General features: G+C 49.0%; 2 protein-coding genes across 3 annotated transcripts in view; one reads left to right on the top strand and one right to left on the bottom strand.

Moving 5' to 3' along the window:
- The first annotated feature begins 5936 nt into the window (after window positions 1-5936).
- Window positions 5937-18694, top strand: LOC135812772 (TGF-beta receptor type-1-like). Its single transcript, XM_065326008.1, has 10 exons — window positions 5937-6624; window positions 8082-8564; window positions 8867-9288; window positions 10227-10418; window positions 11437-11490; window positions 11895-11969; window positions 12479-12724; window positions 12936-13140; window positions 14978-15105; window positions 17508-18694. Exons 1-10 carry the CDS (start codon window positions 6393-6395, stop codon window positions 17733-17735), a joined length of 2265 nt encoding a protein of 754 aa, XP_065182080.1. The 5' UTR covers window positions 5937-6392; the 3' UTR covers window positions 17736-18694.
- A 2689-nt stretch (window positions 18695-21383) lies between these two features.
- The window catches only part of LOC135812228 (probable serine/threonine-protein kinase pats1), an 11460-nt gene continuing 9843 nt past the window's right edge, over window positions 21384-23000 (bottom strand). For both annotated transcript variants that reach the window (XM_065325566.1, XM_065325568.1), the window contains one exon: window positions 21384-23000. This exon is cut by the window's right edge and continues 219 nt beyond it. In XM_065325566.1, coding sequence (XP_065181638.1) covers window positions 22335-23000 — 666 coding nt within the window. In that variant the 3' untranslated portion in view covers window positions 21384-22334.

Here is a 23000-nt window from a genome sequence, read left to right as displayed (position 1 = left end):
AGGCACAGGGTGAGTTTGCACTGAGATCGTGGTACAGATGAAACGACATCATAACAGGCCTGGCAGCACTAGTCCGGTTGGTCAGGCCATGGCCGGACCAACGTTTTGGCCACCGTGTGTTTACTGCTGAGGAGGTCATGTGTATACCCTCCATATCATACACAAACTGTATGAAAGTCATGTGACTACCCTCCATATCATACACAAACTGCATGAAAGTCATGTGTGTACCCTCCATATCATACACAAACTGTATGAAAGTCATGTGTATACCCTCCATATCATACACAAACTGTATGTAAGTCATGTGTATACCCTCCATATCATACACAAACTGTATGAAAGTCATGTGTATACCCCGCTCCATATCATACACAGACTGTATGAAAGTCATGTGTATACCGTCCATATCATACACAAAGTGTATGAAAGTCATGTGACTACCCTCCATATCATACACAAACTGTATGAAAGTCATGTGTATACCCTCCATATCATACACAAACTGTATGAAAGTCATGTGTATACCCTCCATATCATACACAAACTGTATGAAAGTCATGTGTATACCCTCCATATCATACACAAACTGTATGAAAGTCATGTGTATACCCTCCATATCATACACAAACTGTATGAAAGTCATGTGTATACCCTCCATATCATACACAAACTGTATGAAAGTCATGTGTATACCCTCCATATTGTTTGTTTGTTTGTATTCTTTATTTAGAGTGGGAAGTCCAAAACAGGCCCTAGCCTAATAACAATGGTCCCACTAGTGAGGGAATGCTGTATATCTGTGCATAAGCCTAGCGGATCAGTGAGTGTAACAGCAACTAGTAGGGAAAGAAAAAGAGAGAAGAAAAAACAACTCAAAACAGGAGTTGCGACTTGCATAGGGAGAAAATAACGCAAAGAGCAGTGCATACAGTATTTGTAAAAAGACTTACATGTATTTATCTGGTAAGCAAAAAGGCAAGAGCCATTGACTTAAAGCGATTGCGTTTTCTTTCTTGCCTGACCGCAGCGGGGAGCTGGTTCCATAAGATGGTCCCAGCATAGGTAACACGTTTGGCAAGATATGCAGTTGGGCTGGCTGGGACAATCAGTAAATTGCTGTGCCCACCACGAGTTTGAGTGGAATTACTGCGGCTGAAAAAGTTAGCGAACAACATGCTGATGTTAGAGGAGTCATGGAGACAACGCCAGATAAAAACCAGAAGGTGCATGTTGGTGTATGTGGTCAATGTTTGGATGTTCATGCGTGTAAGAATATTGCTTGTGGGTGTCCCGGGAGGTACCCGACAGACTGTGCGTACAGCACGCTTGAAGAGCCCATTAAGCCGTCGACTTTGATACGCCGTGAGAAATGGTAAGTAAGCAGAAGCGGCATACATAAAGTGTGATAAAATGAAAGAACGAAAATAGGCTATGCGACATTGAAAGGGCAGGAACGTAGCGTATCGTCTGAGCACGCCAACTTTCGACGCGACGCCCCGTGCGACGTGGTCGACCATGGTGTTCCAGCTCATGTCCGCATCAAAGTGGAGACCTAAATATTTCGCAGAGCGAACAGTTGGCAGAGGCAGTCCATTACATTGCACTTGCAAGTCAAATGTTTGAGATCGTACTGGCGATATCGACATGATCTGTGTCTTCTTTTCATTCAAGATGAGACCGCGGTTCCTAAGCCAATCGGCGAGGTGCTGGACAGCACTTGAGAGATTTTGGGACACCTCATCCATGCTCATGCTGCTGGATCTAATTGAGATATCGTCCGCAAATTGCAGGGTCGCAACATTGTAAGGGGACAGCTCTTTCGCAATGTCACGGACGTAGAGAACAAACAACAGGGGCCCGAGAACTGACCCCTGTGGTACTCCGGAGAAGCTGGTGTATGGTGAGCTCTGTACCTGACCAACTTTGACATACTGTGTCCGATCTGAGAGGTAGTCTGCAAGCCATTGCAGCACCGTTCCACCAATTCCGACCTCGAATAGGTCCTGAATAAGGGTTTGGTGCTTCACCTTATCAAATGCTTTTGACATATCTACGAAAGCAATCCCCGTGAAGTACTTTTTTGTCTGGGCTTGGCATATGCCCTCAACGGCTAATACAAGGGCATCACATGTGGAATGATGTGAACGATAGCCGAACTGAGTTGGTGGAAATAGATCATGTCGGCACAAGTACTGAGTGAGCTGATCATGGATGACTCGCTCCAAAAGCTTAGAAACTATCGACATTAGAGACACGGGTCTGTGATTCTTTGCTATGCTGGGATCACCACCTTTAAACAGAGGTGAAATGCTGGCCACCTTCATAGGAGCTGGGAAATGTCCCTCCCTCATGGATTTGTTGAACAGTAAGGCCAATGACGGCGCAAGAACATCTGCATGAGCTCGAAGAAGGGCTGCAGGGATGCCGTCACTGCCAGTTGCCTTCGTCGGATTCTGTTGCTCTAGAAGCTTCCGGACTTTTGCAATAGATACAGGAACAAATTCCACAAAACTAGTTGCCGCATCATACACAAACTGTATGAAAGTCATGTGACTACCCTCCATATCATACACAAACTGTATGAAAGTCATGTGACTACCCTCCATATCATACACAAACTGTATGAAAGTCATGTGTATCATGATCCTCCATATCATACACAAACTGTATGAACAGCTAGGGCATGGCCGGACCAATCTAAAAATGCTTCCGCCAGTCCTGCACAAAGACTAAACTGGTTGTTGCATACTTTATTTATAGTGGAAATCAAAACAGGCATATGCCTAATAGCATTGGACCCACTGTGAATAAAATATTGAAGGATATTGTGGAAAAGTAGAGAACGGAAAAAGAAAGAAAAGAAAACGTTTGAGAACTTACATTGTACATCAAGATCTCGTGAAGCCAATCTTTGGCGTGGAGCAGTCCCTCATTGAACGTCTTCATCACGGCTGCTGTACTGACGTCACTACTGGACCTCGCATCCCTCCAGGTGCAGAACCGGAACCCGGCAAGAGCACCCTCGGCGTACTTGCCGTGCACGGTTATGCGACCAGGCAGCCTGCGTGGACTTGTCTACGAGAAAGTACACAGCACGAAACCATATCTCCAACAAAGCATGTGTTTCCTCTTCAAGGAAAAACCTTGCATTCCCTGAATGCAATAGAATGATTAATGATTTTCGCACGAAACATTTCCCACCCCAACAGGGCTTGTCATCCGTCTGTACTTGCGAATTCAAATCCACTCACACCTCATTTATCCGGGCAATCTGGGACCGGGCACTGCCGATAACTTTGAAATGTCCGTAACTCCGAATCAAAATTAGTACCTTTTGATGGGGAAAGGCCACAAATATGGCCCGTGACGTCACTCTTTCCCCAAGAAGTGACAGAAGAATAGTAATATTTCCACTGGAACTCACCCAAAGGGTGCCAGGTGGACCAAAGTGCTCATAGTTACTTCCGTGTCGGATAACCGAGGTATGAGCGTACATGTGGAAGAATACAATACGTATCTAATATTGACTGAGTACGAGGTTATAGGGGTACGAGGTTATAGGAAATACAAGCCGAGTAAAAGACCGAGGAGAATCTTTTACGAGGTTTTTATTTCCTATACTGACCAAGTACGAAGTCAATATTAGATTTATCACGACTAACCAAAGCATGTGTTCAGTCCCTAAAAAGGAGTCAAATATAAGCAGTCAATACAGCGCTAAGGAGTGAAATATGCAGGAATATTTGACTGCTTAGGTATAGCAAAAATCTATGAGAGTCAATATTAATTTAAGGGAGTGATAAAAATTAACACAATACACTGCTCAGTGTTCACTGCACTTACTAGGAAGGTCAGAGTGTCTCTGTCACTCTCGTTTTCATCTGCCAGTTGGTGGCCATTTGCCTCATCATCAGCGTGTGGAGCGCAGACCTTAGCTGATACAGCACAGCGTGGTCCGCACGCGAATTTGAAAGCCAGACGGTATACCGACGCCGCAATGGGTATAATGCTGAAGCTCAGGATGGCTATACCTACGAGCAGCGGGGTCGTCGCCGGCGCTGGCGCGACCGTGGCTTGCACTATGCCGTCCGTAGTACTCAGTGGTGCGTAGGTGACCGTCATTGCTTCTCCACGATCCGAAACTTGAGCGTGACTTGGTGTATCGAGTCTCCGCGGTGAGGCTCATCAGAACACAGAACACCAACACGGGCGTTCGAGCGAATACCCAAGACAAATCGAATAAACGAGGCAACAGTGTGGCTCCTTGTAGAGGGCGACGGGAAAGACGAGTATCGAGGTTGTCAAAGGCAAGGACATTTCCACCATTATCCAATGCTTTTGAGGCTGCGCTCCGCTCCGTTCCGCCAAACAGAGAATGGTGTGATCCGATGGGAACGTCTTGCAAGGCTGCTTGCTGCAGGAGTGCCATTCTCGGTGTCTCCCAGGATATCCTCATTTTCCCTGCAGCTCCGGCCTCGCTTTGCACATTCTTGTTCCCACGTCTGCGGAGGGAAGGGGGATCGAACGAACGGGCAGAGATGTACGACTGCGTAGATCTACTGCTTTTCCTCCCCACCAACATTGCTAGTAGCCTGAAGCGATGGTAGCAAGATTGTAGCGATCTTGGCGTTGGACTGGGGAAAACAACTCCGAAAGAAACACTGCTCACTCCACTACACGGCATTCAAGTAAGTTTGAGGGATATCTATTTGTACAGTCAATAGATCTGCACTGGGTGTTTTACTCTTTCAGTCTTTGTGTTTCTGGATCTCGAGCTACGCCCGCTACACACTGGTGCCGGAAATGTTCCTGCCTGGTGTTGAATGCTATGACTTTTGTGGTGTGGGAGCACACCTCGCTCCGACGCTGATGCCCGATGCGCCGCAGGTCCTCGCCCGCTCTCAGATCAGGAACTCGCTCTGCTACTGCTAGCTGCTGGCATGGGCGAAGAGGGTGCAGTGAAGTGACTAGTCGACTGTTGAAGACGGCCAAGATCTACAACTAGAGACTGAGTGAGTGCCTAGCAATCACTAGACGCTCACGGCCAGTCTAGGTAGTCTACTAAGTACTAGGTCAGGTGCACAGGCGCAACAGGTTGTCGCTTACTTTGTTTGTACTTTGTACTGTTGAGGCAACGAACTGAAAATTCATGTAAACCAAACCAAACTTACTTCAACTGTTACTTGGCGGAGAACTACGACGTTCCGCCTATTTTAGGAACATCCGAAGACTCGCAATGAGATCTGCTTGTGCCGTTGTGGGTCCACTATTCTGTACTGTTTCAGTGTTTGCTGTTTATTATTTTTCCAGGAGTGTCTGGCGACGATCAACCGCTCGTTGCCCTTGCCTTGGGTTCGCGGCTGTTCTACCGTAGCGCACGGCCTTGTGCCCCGATCCGTAGCGAGCAGGAGTTTCGGACTCCATGTTTCTGGTTTTTGCCCGCACGAAACACCAAACTTCAAAGCAGCAAAGAACTCGATCATGTCGCCTTAGGCAGGGTTGATCGGTATCCAAATGAAATCCAACGCTATGAATAGCAGCTGAGCGAAGTAAAAAGGCTGCTCTGTCCTGCTCCGATGAGGTGGGCGGATTTTCGCACTCGCTGCAGCTACTGTCTGTCTAGCACGGACAGGCGGGGCCACAGTACGCAAGCCATAGCCAAGGCATAGCCATAGCCAAGGCATAGGCATATATGTACGGGAAGTCACACTGTGGACATATGACCATCTTAGCGGCTTTGAAGATTACTGCCAGTCACTGACCGTCACACCTACAATGAGTACCGTCACCGGGTCACACTTTCGACTCCGAGACTTCACTACTCTTGACTCTAGGCCGACTAATACTCTGAGTAGCCCTACAAGGCCAAGTCCCTTGTGTACCGCTGCTGCCTTCACCATAAATATTATTTTACCTCTCCACCAGACAGCGGAGTTTTTTCTCACGCCTTGTACACTCAGTGTCTGTTCAGCTCGAGTGCGATGTTTTGTCTGAAAAGCAGCGAAAACGGCTCGACGCGAGCTGCGAAGCTACATGCACCGGTAGTTTGTACGCCATCCATGTCGATGTAGCCTTGCGCTTCTACCGGGCCCCGTGGGGTGTATGGCGGATAACGAATACAGACTCAGTCGCCAAGTGGAAACTTTTCTCGAAGTTCTTCCACGCGGACAGGTCATTCGAGCAGTTTCCTCGTGTGCGAGAGGCGTGATGGCTTCCGTCTCATCTGTAGTCTGCTAGAGGTGTGTCTGAAATTAGCTCGCTAGGTTTGTGTCCGCAACGCAGCGGCAGGTCTTTGCTGTTCCGATTACAGTGTGTCCAGCACAGCTTGTGTCTCCCGTGCCAAACGTGTTTCGACTTGCTACCCAAAAACCTCCGCCAACGTTACGGGAATGCAAGGTTGTTCCTTGAACGTTGAAGAGGAAACACGTGCCTTGTCGGAGATAAAGCCTAGAGGAGTTCGTCTCAACATTCCGCATTCGCCTGGCTCGCTTCTCCCGTCTCCGGAAAAGGAAAGGCGTCGGAGAGGCTATAGTTCCTCCCAACCGTTGGAGCAAGCAACCCGCCAGCCGCCTGCACGACCGAGCATGCAGCGTACCGAACCAGCGGTATCCAGCAGACGAAGTAAGTCATTCGTTGAAGAAAAACATTTATGGTGAGGGTATTTTACTATTAATTTTTCAAAAAGGCCAGTGTCAGGAGGAAGCGTTGGTCGGCTTGCTGTTTTGAGGTTCCAAAAAAACTATTGACGACTCGTTTGCTAGCAATTGAACACTAGAGTGACTAAACCCAGCTTGTTGTCTCTGTTGCTGTCCGACTGTAACGACATGACATGATGAGTAAAGAGGTGGTGCGATTACGTCATCCGTTTAGATGCTTCGTATGGAGCGGCAGAGTCACTAGCTAGTTGAGTGAAGCCGCCAACTCTCGCTCTACACATAACCCCCAGAATCGAATCCGCCAACTTGCGATGTATCCATCCCCATAATTGAATCATCCGGCTTGCGCTGTATGCTCATCCCCATAAGTGAATTCTCCGACTTGCGATGTATGGCCATCCCCATAAGCCAATCCCCAATTACAGTGCAGTAGTTTGGCACCATGACATCAGTTGCATAACCGTTTTAGCTTACACATTCATATCTCTCTCTTATCCGGACCTCCAAGTTACGGGCACCTCCGTCTTCCCGGGCACCCTGTGCGGAGTTTTGAGGACATTTCACTACTGTGAACCAACAAATTGTCGCTGGCGATTAAATTTCGCTGATTTCGCCACTTGTTGCCAACCGACCAAAGTTTGTCATAGAGGCAAAAGATGATGCATGATTGAAACCCAATCGGCTAAAGTTTGTTCACGGCCAAAGTTTCTCACCGGCCAAAAATGTGTTGATCTACAGTACTCTCTTGCCAATAATTAGTGTGGAAATAGGGATGTCATATAACAAATGTCTGGCTCTTCCCCATCAAAACGTAGGTGATACGGAGTTACAGACATTTCCAAGTTTACGGGCAGTGCCCGGTCCCAACCGGCTTGCATAGCAGTGATATGAGTGCACTAGGGGACTGGCAGGCTACGCGATATGCATACCCTAACCAGGCGCATGCGCCGGTGCCCTTCAAGGGGGGGGGGGGGTCCGGGGCCTCCCCCGGGAAAATTTCCAAAAAATGAAGCAAACTCCTACATTTTGAGCGAAAACAGGGGGGGAGGGGGTGTTCCGGGCACCCAGGAACCCATACGGGGCACGCGCCTGCTAACCATGCATACCCTAACCATGCATACACTCAGGCGCGTAGCTCAATTGGGGCACTGAGGGGGCATGTGCATCCCTCAAAGAATTTCGACCTGGGTTCAGCACGCACATAATGGCCATGAATGAATATGCACCAGCCGTCCTACACACATGCAGCCGTGCAGACTCGTGAAAGGGGACCAGCTACGCCCTGATTATCATTACACTACATACACTGCAGACACTCACTGTCCTTCTCTTCTCTTGGCTACCCTTCTCTCCTCTCCTCTCCTCTCGTCTTCTTGTCTCTCCTCTCCTCTTCACTTCTCTTCTCTTCCGTTTTATCCTCAGTCACCCTGCCTTCGGCAAGAGCCTTGCTGATTGCAAGGACGATGGTGGTGATGCTGCTGCTGCTGGGCCAACGAGTCGACGCGATGCAGAAATGCTCTTGCACGCTGGGCGCGGCGGACTGCGACGGTCCTAACTGGTGCCACGGTAAGGTGTGTTGGCATCAGTGGCGGATCACTGGCAACCCACGTAACGGCACGTGCCTCTGGCAGGCAGGCTGCAACAAGGACCCTCACATTACCTTCACCAACGACAAACACGAGCCAAGCTTCACCGTGTGGGTAAATGCTACGCTGCTGAAGCACCCCGATGACTATCGCAGCAGCAGTACGGTTCTTGAGGCGGCCGCACACTGCGGTGGAATGGAGCTGTGCACCGATCGGTACAACGCTACTCGACTGTTTCACGTGCATGAGTGCTCACCGACCTTCTGGCGCTGGAATGTCAACCACGCCTATACACCTCTGGTTGGGCAAGGACAAGCAGGTGAGATGTGTTTGTGTGTGTGTGGGGGGGGGGGGGGGGCTGCAAGGCATAAAGGCAACGCTATTCGCGCAGCCCGCGGGTGCTGAGCCTGACGTTCCCCACCCTGTGGACAATATGCCTCCTGGTCTGCCCCTTACGGGGTCAAGTAGCCAGTCATGGCAGTGGAAGAAGGAAGGAACTTGCGTGTGTATGTATGTGTGTGTGTGTGGGGGGGGGGGGGGACTGGATTTCCATGTCCACAAGAGTATATCCATGTACAAAAGTCATTTTTGTGTACGTTTGTTGTGCTTTTCCATATGCAGCTTATGACAAGAATGAGGCACTTCAGAAGTTTATGTCGTGGGAAGAGGACGACTGGAAAACAATTCGGAGATGCAGCAATGATAGCAATGCCTGTACTAAGGCCACCTATGACCGTTACCTTCGGCTGGGCATTGCCAAGAACGTCACTGTCCAGTACATGACGGGAGATGGTCTAGCGACCATCACTCCAGCTCCCAGCGGCCTGCGTCCTGGGAAATCCCCCTCCTGGTCGACGTCCACCCTGATCACGGTCATCTGCTGCCTGTGCGTCTGCCTCGTCTGCTCATCCTGGAGTGCCTACCTGGTGGGCAGCTACCGTGGCAACGCAGCAAGACGAGCCAATCACGACCTGGCTAGGTCATGTGACGTGATGATGGATACGCTGGACATGTTCAGTCCCAGGAACTATCTCAACTTTCTGGTGAGTAGTCGATGCCTGGTCGCTCATACCCTAGTTGGGAATGTAAGACATGTATCACCCACGATGGCTTGAGTGCCATTAACAGGTGAACATGTCTACTCAGATAACTGAAGTGATTTTCCCAATGCGTTCTATCAAGAGTGTGCAACGCCTGATCCAGCTCTGCATAAGGTCTTGGTCGAGCGTAATTGGATCTTTGCGTCATAATACGGTACACATCTGAGGGGAACCCGGGGAGTCGCGGGTCTTCTTAGATCAAAGACAATGGTGCCCTGCCTCGAGACCGGCCTTGCACTGGTGTGGAGTGTACGCATGACATCAGAAGATCCGATTCCGCTCGACCAAGACCCCATGCAGAGCTGGATCAGGCGTTGCACACTCTGGGGTGTTATGTACTCTTGGTTCTATTATGTGTACAATTGGTATCTATATACACGTGGTGTATGTGTTTAGGTGGTCTCTGTGTGCAGGTGGTCTTTGGGAACAGGTGGTCTTTGGGGACAGGTGGTCTTTGGGTACAGGTGGTCTTTGGGTACAGGTGGTCTTTGGGTACAGGTGGTCTTTGGGTACAGGTGGTCTTTGGGCATAGGTGATCTCCTTATCCAGGGTCACATGGCTAGAAATAACAATCCTTGTTTTTGGTTGCAGTTGTGATCCTTGGGCGCAGGTGCTTGCCTGAGGAGAGTGATTGCCTTGACAGGTTTCACCGTATCCAGTTGTCATTGCGTACAGTATAATGGGAGGGGAGGGGGCAGATGGATAGCTCAGGGTCATATACAGCGTGTGACCCCGATTTGAAGCCCTCCCCTTCCCCCTCGCTCAGTTAGAGAGCTGCCACCTTATACAAGCCATCTCTAGAATGAAATTCTCTCCTAATTTTTTCAAAACTTGATTTGAGTTTTCTTATTACCACTATCTCTGCATTTTCTTGTGTGTAGAGCAATCGATCTCCACTCGCCAGCCGTGTGAACATTCAGAGTCGCTGCACTGAGGGAGCGTTCTCTGCTATCTGTGACTGCCAGTGGCAGCCGCCAGACACACGCCTGGCAGCAGAGCGCGCCATGGTTAGAATCTATGACGGTGGCATGCTCAACGCCCGCTACTGGGTGCACGAATGCCTGCTCTATGATGTGAGTACGAATGACGACATGTGTAGGTGTACGTTTGTGTGTGTGTGGGGGGGGGGGGGGGATGTGCGCCCGCATGCGTGTGCATGTGTGTTTTTAGGCAAGGTGAGGTGGAGGTATAGGAGAGTAGTGTATGCATATCTAAGGTACCGTGTTGTAAATTGACATCCAACACATGAAGGGCTCCAATTCAAAACGCGATAAAGACCAAACCGGAGCTTTTTGCGTTTTTGTCACGAAAGAATTCGTTTTCACCCCACGGACGTCTGTGTGTCGGTTTTACGGGTAAAAATGCGATACATCCCAGTCAAAGTGATGCCTGAAGTTTGTGTTCTTCTGCAAAATGCGGTAAAAGTCATTGATGCTGCAGTGCAGATCGAAAAAGAACAAAAATGAGAAAATGCACTTCCTGAAATTTCCACAACCTCTACCAACGTTACATGAATGCAAGGTTGTTCCTTGAAGAGGAAACACATGTTGGTTGAGTCATGCAGTCCCTGGTCTGTTCAGCATCTTATGGTGTCCTATGCTTGCATTATGGATGGGTTTCTGTGTTATGCTTCGGATGGTGGGCTTTGCATGACATGGTGTTCTGTGATCAGACCTATGTGTGTGTGTACGTGTGTGTATGCACGTGTGTGTGTGTGCACGTGTGTGTGTGTACGTGTTTGTGTGTACATGTGTGCATGTGTGTGTATGTATGTGTGCACGTGTGTGTGTGTGTGTGTTTGTGTGTGTGTGTGTATATGTGTGTGTGTGTGTGTGTGTGTGTACGTGTGTGTGTGTGTATGTGTGTGTGTATGTGTATGTGTGTACGTGTGTGTGTGTTTGTGTGTGTGTGTGTGTGTGTATGTGTGTACGTGTGTGTATGTGTGTGTATGTATGTATGTATGTGTGTGTGTGTGTGTGTGTGTGTGTGTGTATGTGTGTGTGTGTGTGTGTATGTTTGTGTGTGTGTGTGTGTGTGTGTATGTATGTGTGTGTATGTATGTGTGTGTGTGTGCACATGTGTGTTTTACAGCTGTTTAGTCTGAGACACTCGAATGTGGTCAAGTTTTTGGAAGGTGGAATTCAGGTAATCTACCACTGTTCGGCAATAAAGCTCAGGACCGGTGGAAGCAATAAAGCTCAGGACCGGTGGAAGCAATAAAGCTCAGGACCGGCTGAAGCAGTGTTTGATTGATCCCGCCATACCGTAGTCCATTCATACTTTGTTTACAGTGTTGCAGGTATGTGTGTGTATGTGTGTTTGTGTGCATATGTGCGTGTGTGTGTATGTGTGTGCACGTGCATGTGTGCGTGTGTGTGTGTGTGTGTGCATATATGTATGTGTTTGTGTTTATGGGTGTGTGTCTGTTTGTCTGTCTATCTGTCTGTCTGTCTGTCCGTCGGTCTCTCTGTCTGTCGGTCTCTGTCTGTCGGTCTCTCTGTCTGTCTGTACATACGTGTGTCTGTGTATGCGTCTGTGTCTATGTGCAGGTGAAACCTTTTGTAAAGGACATCTGGATTGTGTACGAGGACTGTGCAAGAGGCAGCCTGCATGGATACTTGCTGGTGAGGCAGCATTCTCACTCTACTTGAAGTACATGACTTGTACTTCTTTACAATCACACAATGTCAGACAAGAGGAGTGCCATGCTGGGAGCAATGTGCTTCCTAAGTCTAACAATGTTGGGATGACTATGCTTTTGCAGTTGGGGCGAAGGCTTTCTTGCTACCTCAAAGATGGATGGTGCTTTGCTAGCCCTGCTTTTGGCAAGGAAACCGTTAACGATTTTAGAAAATTTGAACCACCAGCTTCTTGATTTGTTTCATTCTTGGGTTCTTGGGTTCCACTTTTGAGCCACCAGCCACCCACCTCCTGAACAAATATGTTATTGATATGACTGCTAGAATGGACTGATGTTTCAGATATCTATATTTTTCCAAACGAAACTCGCCTCAACCCACCCAACCATTAACAAAACTTTTTTCGTTTTTGTGTAAAGTATAGATAACTAAGTCATTCCTATGGACGAGCCCTAAGAGACCCTTTCACTGTGCATGTCTGTCATACGGTACAGAACCACAGGGGAGTGGAGCTTGAACAAGGCCTGCGAATCATGCGCGACGTGGCCGCCGGGCTCTGCTATCTCCACGAGGAGGAGGAGCGTGCCAGCTGCCAGCAGCGTCGCTACTCGCCGATCAAGCCGCGCGTCGCCCACTGCCACCTGAACCCCAGCAACGTGTTCATGCGCTCCGACGGCTCGGCGTGCATCGGAGATCTTGGCAACGCTGTGGTGCAGCTACGCCACGCTCTTGGATTGACGGTGAGTATTCCATGCCATGAAAATAGTTTCGCAGATCCGCTCTGTTTTGGTCGCGTTTGGACAAAATTAATGTTCATAGCAACTTTCGTTACTCGGACCCAGATGGTCAAGATCTTACAATTTGTTTGGTCGTGCGCAACCACTCTATTATCTGCTGCAAGCTTTGCCTGACCATTTATTCCACTGTGTATGATTTTCACATTTTCGACAGAGACGCAAATCCGAGTTTGGAGATGTGTTCAAGCCGAGCACGTACAACTTTGTCCCAGTGGTGGGCAGTCCACGCTATGCTTCGCCGGAGATGCTGTCCACGTGGGTGGACGCGTATGAAGACTTTGATATCCTGCTGGCGTCCGATATCTACAGCTTCTCACTGATCATGTGGGAGATTCTTGTCATGTGCCCTGTTGGACCAGGTAAGAGAGGGAGAGCGAGAGAGAAAACACAGTGAGTTTAGTCTGTGCATGGGGAGAAGGTGCGGTTTACGAGTGTGCGTGAGTGTGTAAGTGCGTGCGGAAGTGTGTGTGTGGGGGGGGGGAGGGGGGTGTACGGGTGAACGTCTAAGGGTATGGGTGTCTACTGGTATTGTGATGCGGGAGGAGAGAGAGAGAGAGAGAGAGAGAGAGAGAGAGAGAGAGAGAGAGAGAGAGAGAGAGAGAGAGAGAGAGAGAGAGAGAGAGAGAGAGAGGGAGAGGAGAGGGAGAGGAGAGGGAGAGGAGAGGAGAGAGGAGAGAGGAGAGAGGAGAGAGGAGAGAGGAGAGAGGAGAGAGGAGAGAGAGAGAGAGAGAGAGAGAGAGAGAGAGAGAGAGAGAGAGAGAGAGAGAAAGAAGGGGGGGAGAGAGGGAGAGAGGGAGAGGAGAGGGAGAGGGAGAGGAGAGAGGAGAGAGGAGAGAGGAGAGAGGAGAGAGGAGAGAGAGAGAGAGAGAGAGAGAGAGAGAGAAGGGGGGGGGGTGTGAAATGATGTAATCCATTGGTGCAGACTCCTCAGATGCAAGGCCAGCGCCCCGTGGCCGCTTGACTTCTCAACGGATTACAAAGTCCACAACATAACATGTGTGGTTTTAGGGGAAAATTGGGGGGACTGTTCAGACAGGAAACTGGCGAAGCTTAGTATTGCATCGTTGCTCAGGCAAAGAGGATGTGTGCCCAGGCAGATGCTGCATGGCTGTCAGTTTGATGATGATAAAATGGGCTGCTGTGGGCCCACCTACCAGGTCACGTGGCCCAAAAACAAGGAAAAGTCTAGAGAACACGACATTGGGCGCCACCAGTGACTGCTACTGAGGAGGGCCTTGGTATCACTTCACAATTTTATCGCAAAGTTTACCCAGTACAGGTCTACCCTCGCTAGCAGACAACCCCGGGGGATTCAAATTTTGTTGTCTGTAATATAACGAATATTATCGACTATCCGGACGTGCATGTACCATATTTTACCGGTTGTAAGTCGACCCCGGTTATAGGTCGACCCCCGTATTCGGAGGTCTCAATTCTGCGTTTTCAAGTTTTCACCCGAAGAAGAACTGCTAACCACTCCCTGCTACTAACCCATCAACAAATCATGTAAACATTCCTTAGTGGAGGGTATAACGTCCCAATCCTTGAAAAAGGTCAATAAACTGGCAAAAATGTGTACATATGATGCACTCGTGCATACAGTGCAGGTCATTTTTGTAAGATACTGATAGTTCCCGGTTATAAGTCGAATCCTGGTTGTAAGTCGACCCCCACCCTTTCTCCTTCTATTTTAAGTCTTTTAAAAGGTCGACTTACAACCGGAAAAATACGGTACGCATATCAGGCGTCAGGTGATTGTGGATCGTTGTCTACGAATGAGGTTTGTCTTGTAACCGATTTTATTTATTTTTTTACTAGAAAACACAATTGGATCGGCCAAGAGCGCAATGTGATGGTGTGGTGTATTGGATACCATAATGGCCGGGTCGTCGCTACTTCTTCTCAACCAGAAAACACAGCCCAACTAATAATCAGGGGAAGAGGACAACTGAAATGACACTGGACAACAAGACAAAGGGGAGTAGGGGCGATGTGCCGATGTGGTTGGCGAGGCTCATCCGACCGGAGGTCTCGGAATCATGGCCTACGACCAGGCATCGATAGGAATGCAGCTAGGGAGGGAGGGAAATCAAGTGAGAAAGAGAAAGAGAGAGAGAGAGAGAGAGAGAGAGAGAGAGAGAGAGAGAGCCACGATGTCGCATTAACGAGGGTAGACCTTTGCTCTTTATTCTGCAGGTCCATCACGCTACACACAAGCCTACAGCAGCTTGGTAGAGGACTGTCCCAGCATGAATGAGATGAGAGATCTCGTGGTGGGTGGTCAGCAGCGACCTTCGCTCCATGACGCCTGGATGGCAGCTGAGGTAGGGTGAAGATGAAGTTTGCACGGGAAGGGTTTTGTACAATTGCTCTTCTTGAATCACGACATCGGAAGAGATGAGGAACAGCTATTTTGGTAAAGCCTGGGCACGTTGTATGTCACATATAAAACCTGCCCTGACCGGACGCTCTTGCTGCAGTGGAGACTGTGCTGATATAACACAATCTCGCTTGTTCCACGGATGAAAGTTTGATGCACACAGTATAGTAAAGTATAGAATATCTCTGCACTGTAAAATTTCGGCAAATTTCATCAAGTGCTCAGATGGTGAGCCAAGGAAAATACTACCGTATTTCCCCGATTATAAGTCGCACTCGAATATATGTCGCATCCCCATGTTCAGGTTTGAGCCACATTGTTTTGATATATTGATTTCAGTAGCAAGTCATGCTCGATTGTAAGTTGCACCCCCTTTTCACCCTTGATTTTTAGTGTAAAAAGGTGCGACTTATATTCGGGGAAATGCGGTAAATGGAAACGAGGAACACGGCGGGTCACAAGTCATGCGTTAGAGTCTACGTAGAGCCTGCGTTAGAGTCTGCCTTGTGCACGTCTGACTGACTGCTCAAAGTCTGGTTTAGTTAGCGGACTGTAACGCAGTTAGCGGACTGTAACGCAGTTAGCGGACTGTAACGCAGTTAGCGGACTGTAACGCAGTTAGCGGACTGTAACGCAGTTAGCGGACTGTAACGCAGTTAGCGGACTGTAACGCAGTTAGCGGACTGTAACGCAGTTAGCGGACTGTAACGCAGTTAGCGGACTGTAACGCAGTTAGCGGACTGTAACGCAGTTAGCGGACTGTAACGCATAACTTGTGCCCCGCCGTTTTCCTTGTTTCCATTTAAAATTTCATCAGCCATGTTTCAAATTTGGCGTTGTGGGTCGGTGCCAAAGATAGCCGAAATTGAATAGGTGCCGAAATATATATATTTTTTAATATCTATATTTTTTTCAAGACGATATTTGGTCATTTCTCCCCGGACCCCCTCCCTCCCCCCTCAAAACGAACATACACACGTTTATGTAGGGTATCGATATTTTTTAACAAAGTGTGATCTCCTCGCGAAACGTGACCAAAAGGAACTCCAAATTCACCATACACCTAGGTTTACATTGCCACAGTCTCTCAACCTTGCCATGGCTGTATTCTTGGGGTTGACTTTCACTTTGTGTAGGTCATCAACTGTATGTTTGCACAGTGCCCGCCTAAAGTTAGAGATCGATATTTTTTTCAAAACAGGGACCAAACCCCCTCCCCCAAATGAACGAATATCTTCTCTAAAAAAACATCGATATTTGTGGACGACCCCTTACGATACAGTCAACTTCGCTAATAACGACTGCGGATATAACGACAATTCGCGAATAACGACAGACTTTCCATGCCCAGAGCAAAGTCCATACTACCTGTATACATATAATAAGACTTTGGGTATAACGACACTTCGCGAATAAGGACACTTTTCTGATGCCCGTCCGAGTGTCGTTATACGCAAAGTTGACTGTACTTTGGTGCATGAGTATTTTCCCGGTCAATACAGGATTCTTTTGGGACGGGGTGCGGCAAATACAGGCTTTAATGTAGTTCTCATGCATCTACAGCCTTCGTCCCGGGGTTTAGCCCACTGTGATGACGAAATTAGGGGGAAGCGCCTTGTTCCTGGCCAGGCCACAAATCAGCCGGCCTATGCCATGTAGCTAGCAGAGGGCTTCTGGGTCTAACTTTAGCATTCTTCATGCTGACGAGATCCTATCGACTGTTTAGGCTTTGCACCTCTGGTTTCAGCCCATGTTACACAGGACAATCGCCATCCACCACACACCATACACCAAATACCATACACCATACATTAGTCCCTGGGTTCAGAGCACACTCCCCTCCGGGATGTAGACTATCTTGCACCATTAACTATTGGCGTTGGCCTCCGTGGCCGAGTTCTTCCGCGTAGCAGTGTTCTCTGGAGACATACTCTCTCCACCAGCAATGTAGACGGCAACCAACTTCCGTCTCCACCAGTACCATGAATAGGATTGCTTAATTTAACCAGAGCAGCTAACACTTATAGGAATTATTGGTACGTCAGGACATAAGCCTCCGGGGCAATTTTGGTCCAATTTTCCTGTAAGGTGGTGCAGTGGGTGCCTCTGACCCCGGAAGATATGATCCGTTCAACTCCACGTGGAGCCGAACGACTATTGCGTTTCGTGCGTTGTGCGTTGTATTATCTGTGCTGCATACGTGTACAATGCGAATCTTGGTGTCTGTTTGCCATGCATTGCGTGTCCTGTTGTGTGTGTTACATACGCTATGTGTTGTGCGAGTTCCATGGCCTTGTATTGTAGGCTATGCTGGATGATGTGTACCGTTTTGTTTCTATGTGTTAGCACTACAAGACTGCCGTCGCCATCATGGTTAGCAGCTGGAACAGCACATGGGCGTGTCGACCGAGCTCCGGAAAGGTCCTACGCTCCCTCAATGATCTGTCGGTGGTCGCGGTGACCCAGAACGGTGAGAGATGTGACGACACAGTCAGTACCACACCCGTGGCTGGATCTCTCGACGTCTGTGACACCGCAACACTCAGCAGCTGCGTCACCCAGCAGTCAGTCTAGCCGCATGTGAGTCTAGCAGCACCGTGCTAAACTTCCTCTCCTCTCTGCTCCACCTCTTGTTTGCTAGAATTAGCAACGCTGCCGCCAACACTCTCTTATTGGCGATGGTGCCATCGCGAGAATAAAGAATTCAACACATCGCGCTGTGTCCACAGCCATACTAAGTGGTCTCTTTGATGCAAAAACATCTCACTCTTTCATTGAACTTGCCCTGCAACAATAACACGGAAGAAAAACACTCAGCTCTCACCTACCCCCCTCCCTCTTCTCTCACAGAGCGTTTCTCCAGGGCTCCTGATCTCCGCAGCCACGCTTTTGCTGAAACATTTCTCGCACACATGTACATGACATTACATCATCTCCTCAATTGTCTTCTGCTTGTTCATTGCTTCAATATTCCATTTATTCCATTACCTAATCGCTCACCTTTTCTTGTATTGATCACCCTCGATCTGGACAGGCCACTTCCAGGCGCTTGGCGGGCAAGTAAAACATTGTTTTGCGGCAAAGAAACCATTTTGCATGTTTATTGAGACATTGTAAGTTAATCTCCTTTTTGAAATGCCCTTCCTCCTGAAATTTATTTGTAGTCTGCTAGGCGGATCTCCTCCAGTACACATTAGAATCCTTCCAAAACAATGGAGCTGGTAGCAATCCTCACACCCCCCACTCCAAAAAAAACAATGTTATTCATTCTAGGAACAATGGAGCTGGTAGCAATCCTTACACCCCCCCCCCCCAAAAAACAATGTTATTCATTCTAGGTTTCCTGTTCCTCTTGCGGATCTCCTTCATGATGATGAATTGCTTCACTTTCTGTCATTTCATTGACAGTTTATTTCAAGACTCATTCCCTGTTCCAGCTGGATACTTTCAGTAAAAATAATATATTCTGTTGACATTACCGCTGTTGGCTCATTCCTGGATGCTCAGTTGGCTAATGTATTCTAATAGGGTACTTGTCCATTGCCGTTGGATCATGTTGTTTGTGAGCACGCACAGGGGTGATCAAGCGCCTCGTGTGTACATGATCCCGTGTGTGTGCGTGCGTGTGGGCGTGCGTGTGTGCGTGCGCGCGTGCGCGCGCGTGTGTGTGTGGGTGTGTGTGGGTGTGGGTGTGGGTGTGTGTGGGTGGGTGTGTGTGGGTGTGTGTGTGTGGGTGTGGGTGTGTGTGTGTGCGTAGCTGAACGTGGCGAGTGGATCCAGTCCATCTCGGATGCCATTGTTGCACGGCGCTTACGCCTTGAAACGACAACCAAGTCCGTATGTTGTGCGATCTGTGAGCGGCTCTTCGCCAGTGAAAGCGGACTTCGTCGGCACAAATGCAGGGAAGAGCGGCTGAAGGCGATCCATGAACAGTCCGGTGCTGTGTTGTACGAAACGTGCCATCGCCGGTTTGCTAGCCGAGGTGGATTTGCAGTGCACAGCTGCTCTCCAAGCCTTGGTGACGCTCCAGTTCCGGAGATAGTTGCACCTCACCCACCTGATTGCAGCCAATGTCAGTACCACTGTCACACCTGTGACCGATGATGTTTCCAGAGCAAAGCAGGGCACCGCCAGCACAACTGCAATCGCAGAACATGCAGCTCTGGCTCCGAGCGCCGCACCATCCCATGCCCGACCTGCTCTTGGAATTTCACACGTCTCCAGTACCTGGCTCAACCTAAATACAAGAAGTAACTCTGCCCTCCTTGCCTCTTTGAGGCACTGCATCACCTTTAGGTGGCAGTTTCAAGGTTCAAAGTGTGCGAGCGTGCCTGCATGTGTGTGCATGCGTGCATGTGTGTGCGTGCGTACTTCTGAAGTGTGTGTGTGTGTGTGTGTGTGTGCACGTGTGTGTGTGTGTGTGTGTGTGTGTGTGTGTGTGTGTGTGTGCGTGTGTGTGTGTGTGTGCACGTGTGTGTGTGTGTGTGTGTGCACGCCACATCAATGACTGGTACAGCCTAGCCGAGGACTGCCGTGCGTGGAGACTGGCCTGCAACACCATCCAGCCGCCTGAACCTGTGTCTCGGGATTTCAGGTGCCACTGCAGCCGAGATTTTTGCCGTCGCCAGGACCTCACTCGCCACTCGAAGTTCTGTTCCGTGTGACTGAAACACTGTCGGTCCTTTCAGGACCTGCCATCATCTCCGGATGGGCATTATTGTATTGTATTGTGTGTTCACGTGTGTGTGTGCATCTGTGTGTGTGTGTGTGTGTGTGTGTGTGTGCTTGTGTGCGTGCGTATGTGTGTGTGTGTGTGTGTGTGTATGTGTGTGTGTGTGTATGTGTGTGCGTGTGTGTGTGCGTATGTGTGTGCGTATGTGTGTGTGTATGTATCATAGTATGTACATGTATGTGTGGGTGTGCGTGCACGTGCTGCTGTTCCAGCTACTGAAGTACAGTCGTGGTCAAAGAAATCCGACCAGGGAGTCCAAAAGTAGCGCTACTTTTCCATTTCAATTACATCATGCACGTTCCGAAAACCGACCTGAGGGCCTGAGTGGCCGTATGAGCCTTGACACTGCTTTCGGTAAGTGGTTCGGATTTCTTTGGCCATGACCGTACTATGTAGTGTTAATCTAATGCAGCACTTCAGTCTTCAGCAGAATGACCCACCCTTCAGTCCACCTTGGAGTAGTAAAATACCGCCATTTTACTTTTGCCGGCTTTCCACATAATTATGTGGAATTCAAGAATGCAAGCCTGGCACCTTCCTGGTGACTAGACCTAGGAGGGTATGCGGGCACGGTAGCCTTAGCCGTTTCCATGCCCTCAAAACCAGTAGGCCACATGCTGATAACTCAGCCTCAAGTGAACCTTGAAAATTCTCATACAAACCTTATGGCAGGCACTTCCTTGAATCCTGCTCCATTTCTTTTTCCACGTCCAAACATTCACGAAGCATACCAGATATAGTACCACATTTTTACAGTTTTTCTTCCGGAATCATCCACACAAAGCGCTGGGCATGTGCAACTGGCCCAATGGTGTGTGGCCCAGCGGTGTGTGGCCTAGTGTTGTGTGACCCAGTGGTGTGTGACCCAGTGGTGTGTGGCCCAGCGGTGTGTGGCCTAGTGTTGTGTGACCCAGTGGTGTGTGGCCCAGCGGTGTGTGGCCTAGTGTTGTGTGACCCAGTGGTGTGTGACCCAGTGGTGTGTGGCCCAGTGGTGTGTGACCCATTGGCGTGTGACCCAATGGTGTGTGACCCAGTGGTATGTGGCCCAGTGGTGTGTGGCCCAGTGGTGTGTGGCCCATGACCCAGTGGTGTGTGGCCCGCCAATGCATGCGGAGATCATTGCTCGAGGCTTTCGCACCGCTCGAGTACGATGAATGTGAATCCAGCGGGGAGGGCTTGAAGAGTGAATCTGCTTCGTTTGCAGGGCCTACTTAGTATGTGACCGGGCATAGGTTGTCATTGATACGTGTTCAGAACAAAACTATGTGTGCACTACAGTCTTGCTTTGGAGAGTTTGTGTGGTTTATGCCATAGGCACAGTAATGAATCCGGAATTATTGATTCGTATTATGCAAAAGCTGGACACATCACGTCTCATCAGCGATGTATTGAACTCACGAAGCGGATATCAACACGAGACAAAAAAGATAAAGTATTCAATGCCCGGGATGTCCTGCAGAACATGCCTCATCCACGGACCCCTACAAAACTTCGAGACTGGCATGATCATAGCACACCAGCACACAATAATGTTGTGGCCAATTTAAATCAACCAAAGACAGAAGAATTTGCCATAAAACGCACTGGTTCTTGCTCGTAATTTGATTGGTAGAACACCAATATGCCGCAGGGAAGAACAGCGCAAAACTTCTCTAGCAGTATTAATCGGTTGAGGGATTTGAAAAGAGAAAGAGAACTCTGCCTTAAGCTCCTCTTAGCATAGGATGCTAACAGACATCCTCTTGAATAAGCCCATGCCACCAGGGACTCTGCAAATACTAAAAACTAGCATAGAGATGAATGCATAATCAAAAGCTGGAATGCAGGGAAAGGTCAGGGGAATCACAGCAGTTATGTAGTGCTGCTGTAGCCTGTGCATGATATTGTATTGTGGCAGCCTACTGTTCAAATGGAAATTCGATTGAAATGAAGAGCGTTGGAAACGTACTTCTGTTTAGCACAGTCTGGGTGCGGGGCAACAGAATATACAATGTACCTGTACGAATGGTAAACACAATACACGTGCGAGATGTAGTACGAGAGCATCCATTGACAGCTCTGCAGTTGTACGATCATCATTTGCATTATAAACATTGCCAACAGCAGATCAACCGTGAGGAATACCATAAGTAAGTATGTACACAAGATTGAAGATTCACAGACAGAAGAACGAGCAGTTGCTTTTTCGTACACAAGATACACACGCAAAATTACTGGATTGCTTTAGACGGAGCAGAGCGGTGTATTGTACATTGCTGCAGAAGTGCATTACACATGCAGGCATGGTACGGCAAATGTGCGGCCGCCAACTGGCCATCAAGCATTTTTTCGTGCTCATGCCATTCGCATGTGTTGCGGCACACAGCCCGCGCTGCCGTCAATCAGGAACGCGCATGGCCGGACAGCTTGGCACACGCTTGCAGTGCAAGCTGACCTCGAATTCAGTGCTGGAAGGCTCTCATGTCGAGCGTGAAAACTCCCTGAGAGCCCAGGGAGAGTACCAGGGCTTCCTGGAAGACAGCCATGGAGGGCTCACTATGCGAATTCGAACTGAAGAGTGCAGTCATGATGCTCCAGCTGGGCACTATCAGATTGTACTCCTTCGATGATGGCAAGTGACGCACGGTGCAACTCCACCCGTTATGGAATTTGAACATTGCGATACTGTCAGCAGAGAGTGCACACGCAGTACCGAATGTCAGGTCAATCTCAGGCCACCAGTCCTGTTCCCAACGCCCATCACGCAACCGAAGGCACCTGCTGTACTCTCCTCCAATTAGAAAGAGGGTGTTGTCACATTCCACGACGGATCCTCTTCCTCGGAAGCCAGGAGGACCTGGAACATATGGAAGACTTGGAAACTGGTGGCCGCTTTCTCTTCTTGAAGCAGGCGTATTCCACTGGCCACCTGCTAGCGAGTATGTGCTTATGGCCTGACTTCCGCACAGAGACATACTACCAAATAGGCTGACAGTGTTTTCCGTTGCATGCATTGCACAGAATGAATGATCAATGCCGTCTGGTACGTCTGACAGCTTGCTCCATGTATGGCGCGAACCCAACCACCCCGGGCCGTATTGGAGGAAAACCGGCTTGCCCTCGTCATC

This window comes from Sycon ciliatum, chromosome 3 (genome assembly GCF_964019385.1).
Source record: "Sycon ciliatum chromosome 3, ocSycCili1.1, whole genome shotgun sequence".
NCBI lineage: Eukaryota > Metazoa > Porifera > Calcarea > Leucosolenida > Sycettidae > Sycon > Sycon ciliatum.
Note: the sequence above shows the minus strand (reverse complement) of the source record. Positions and strands in the feature narration are given on the sequence as shown.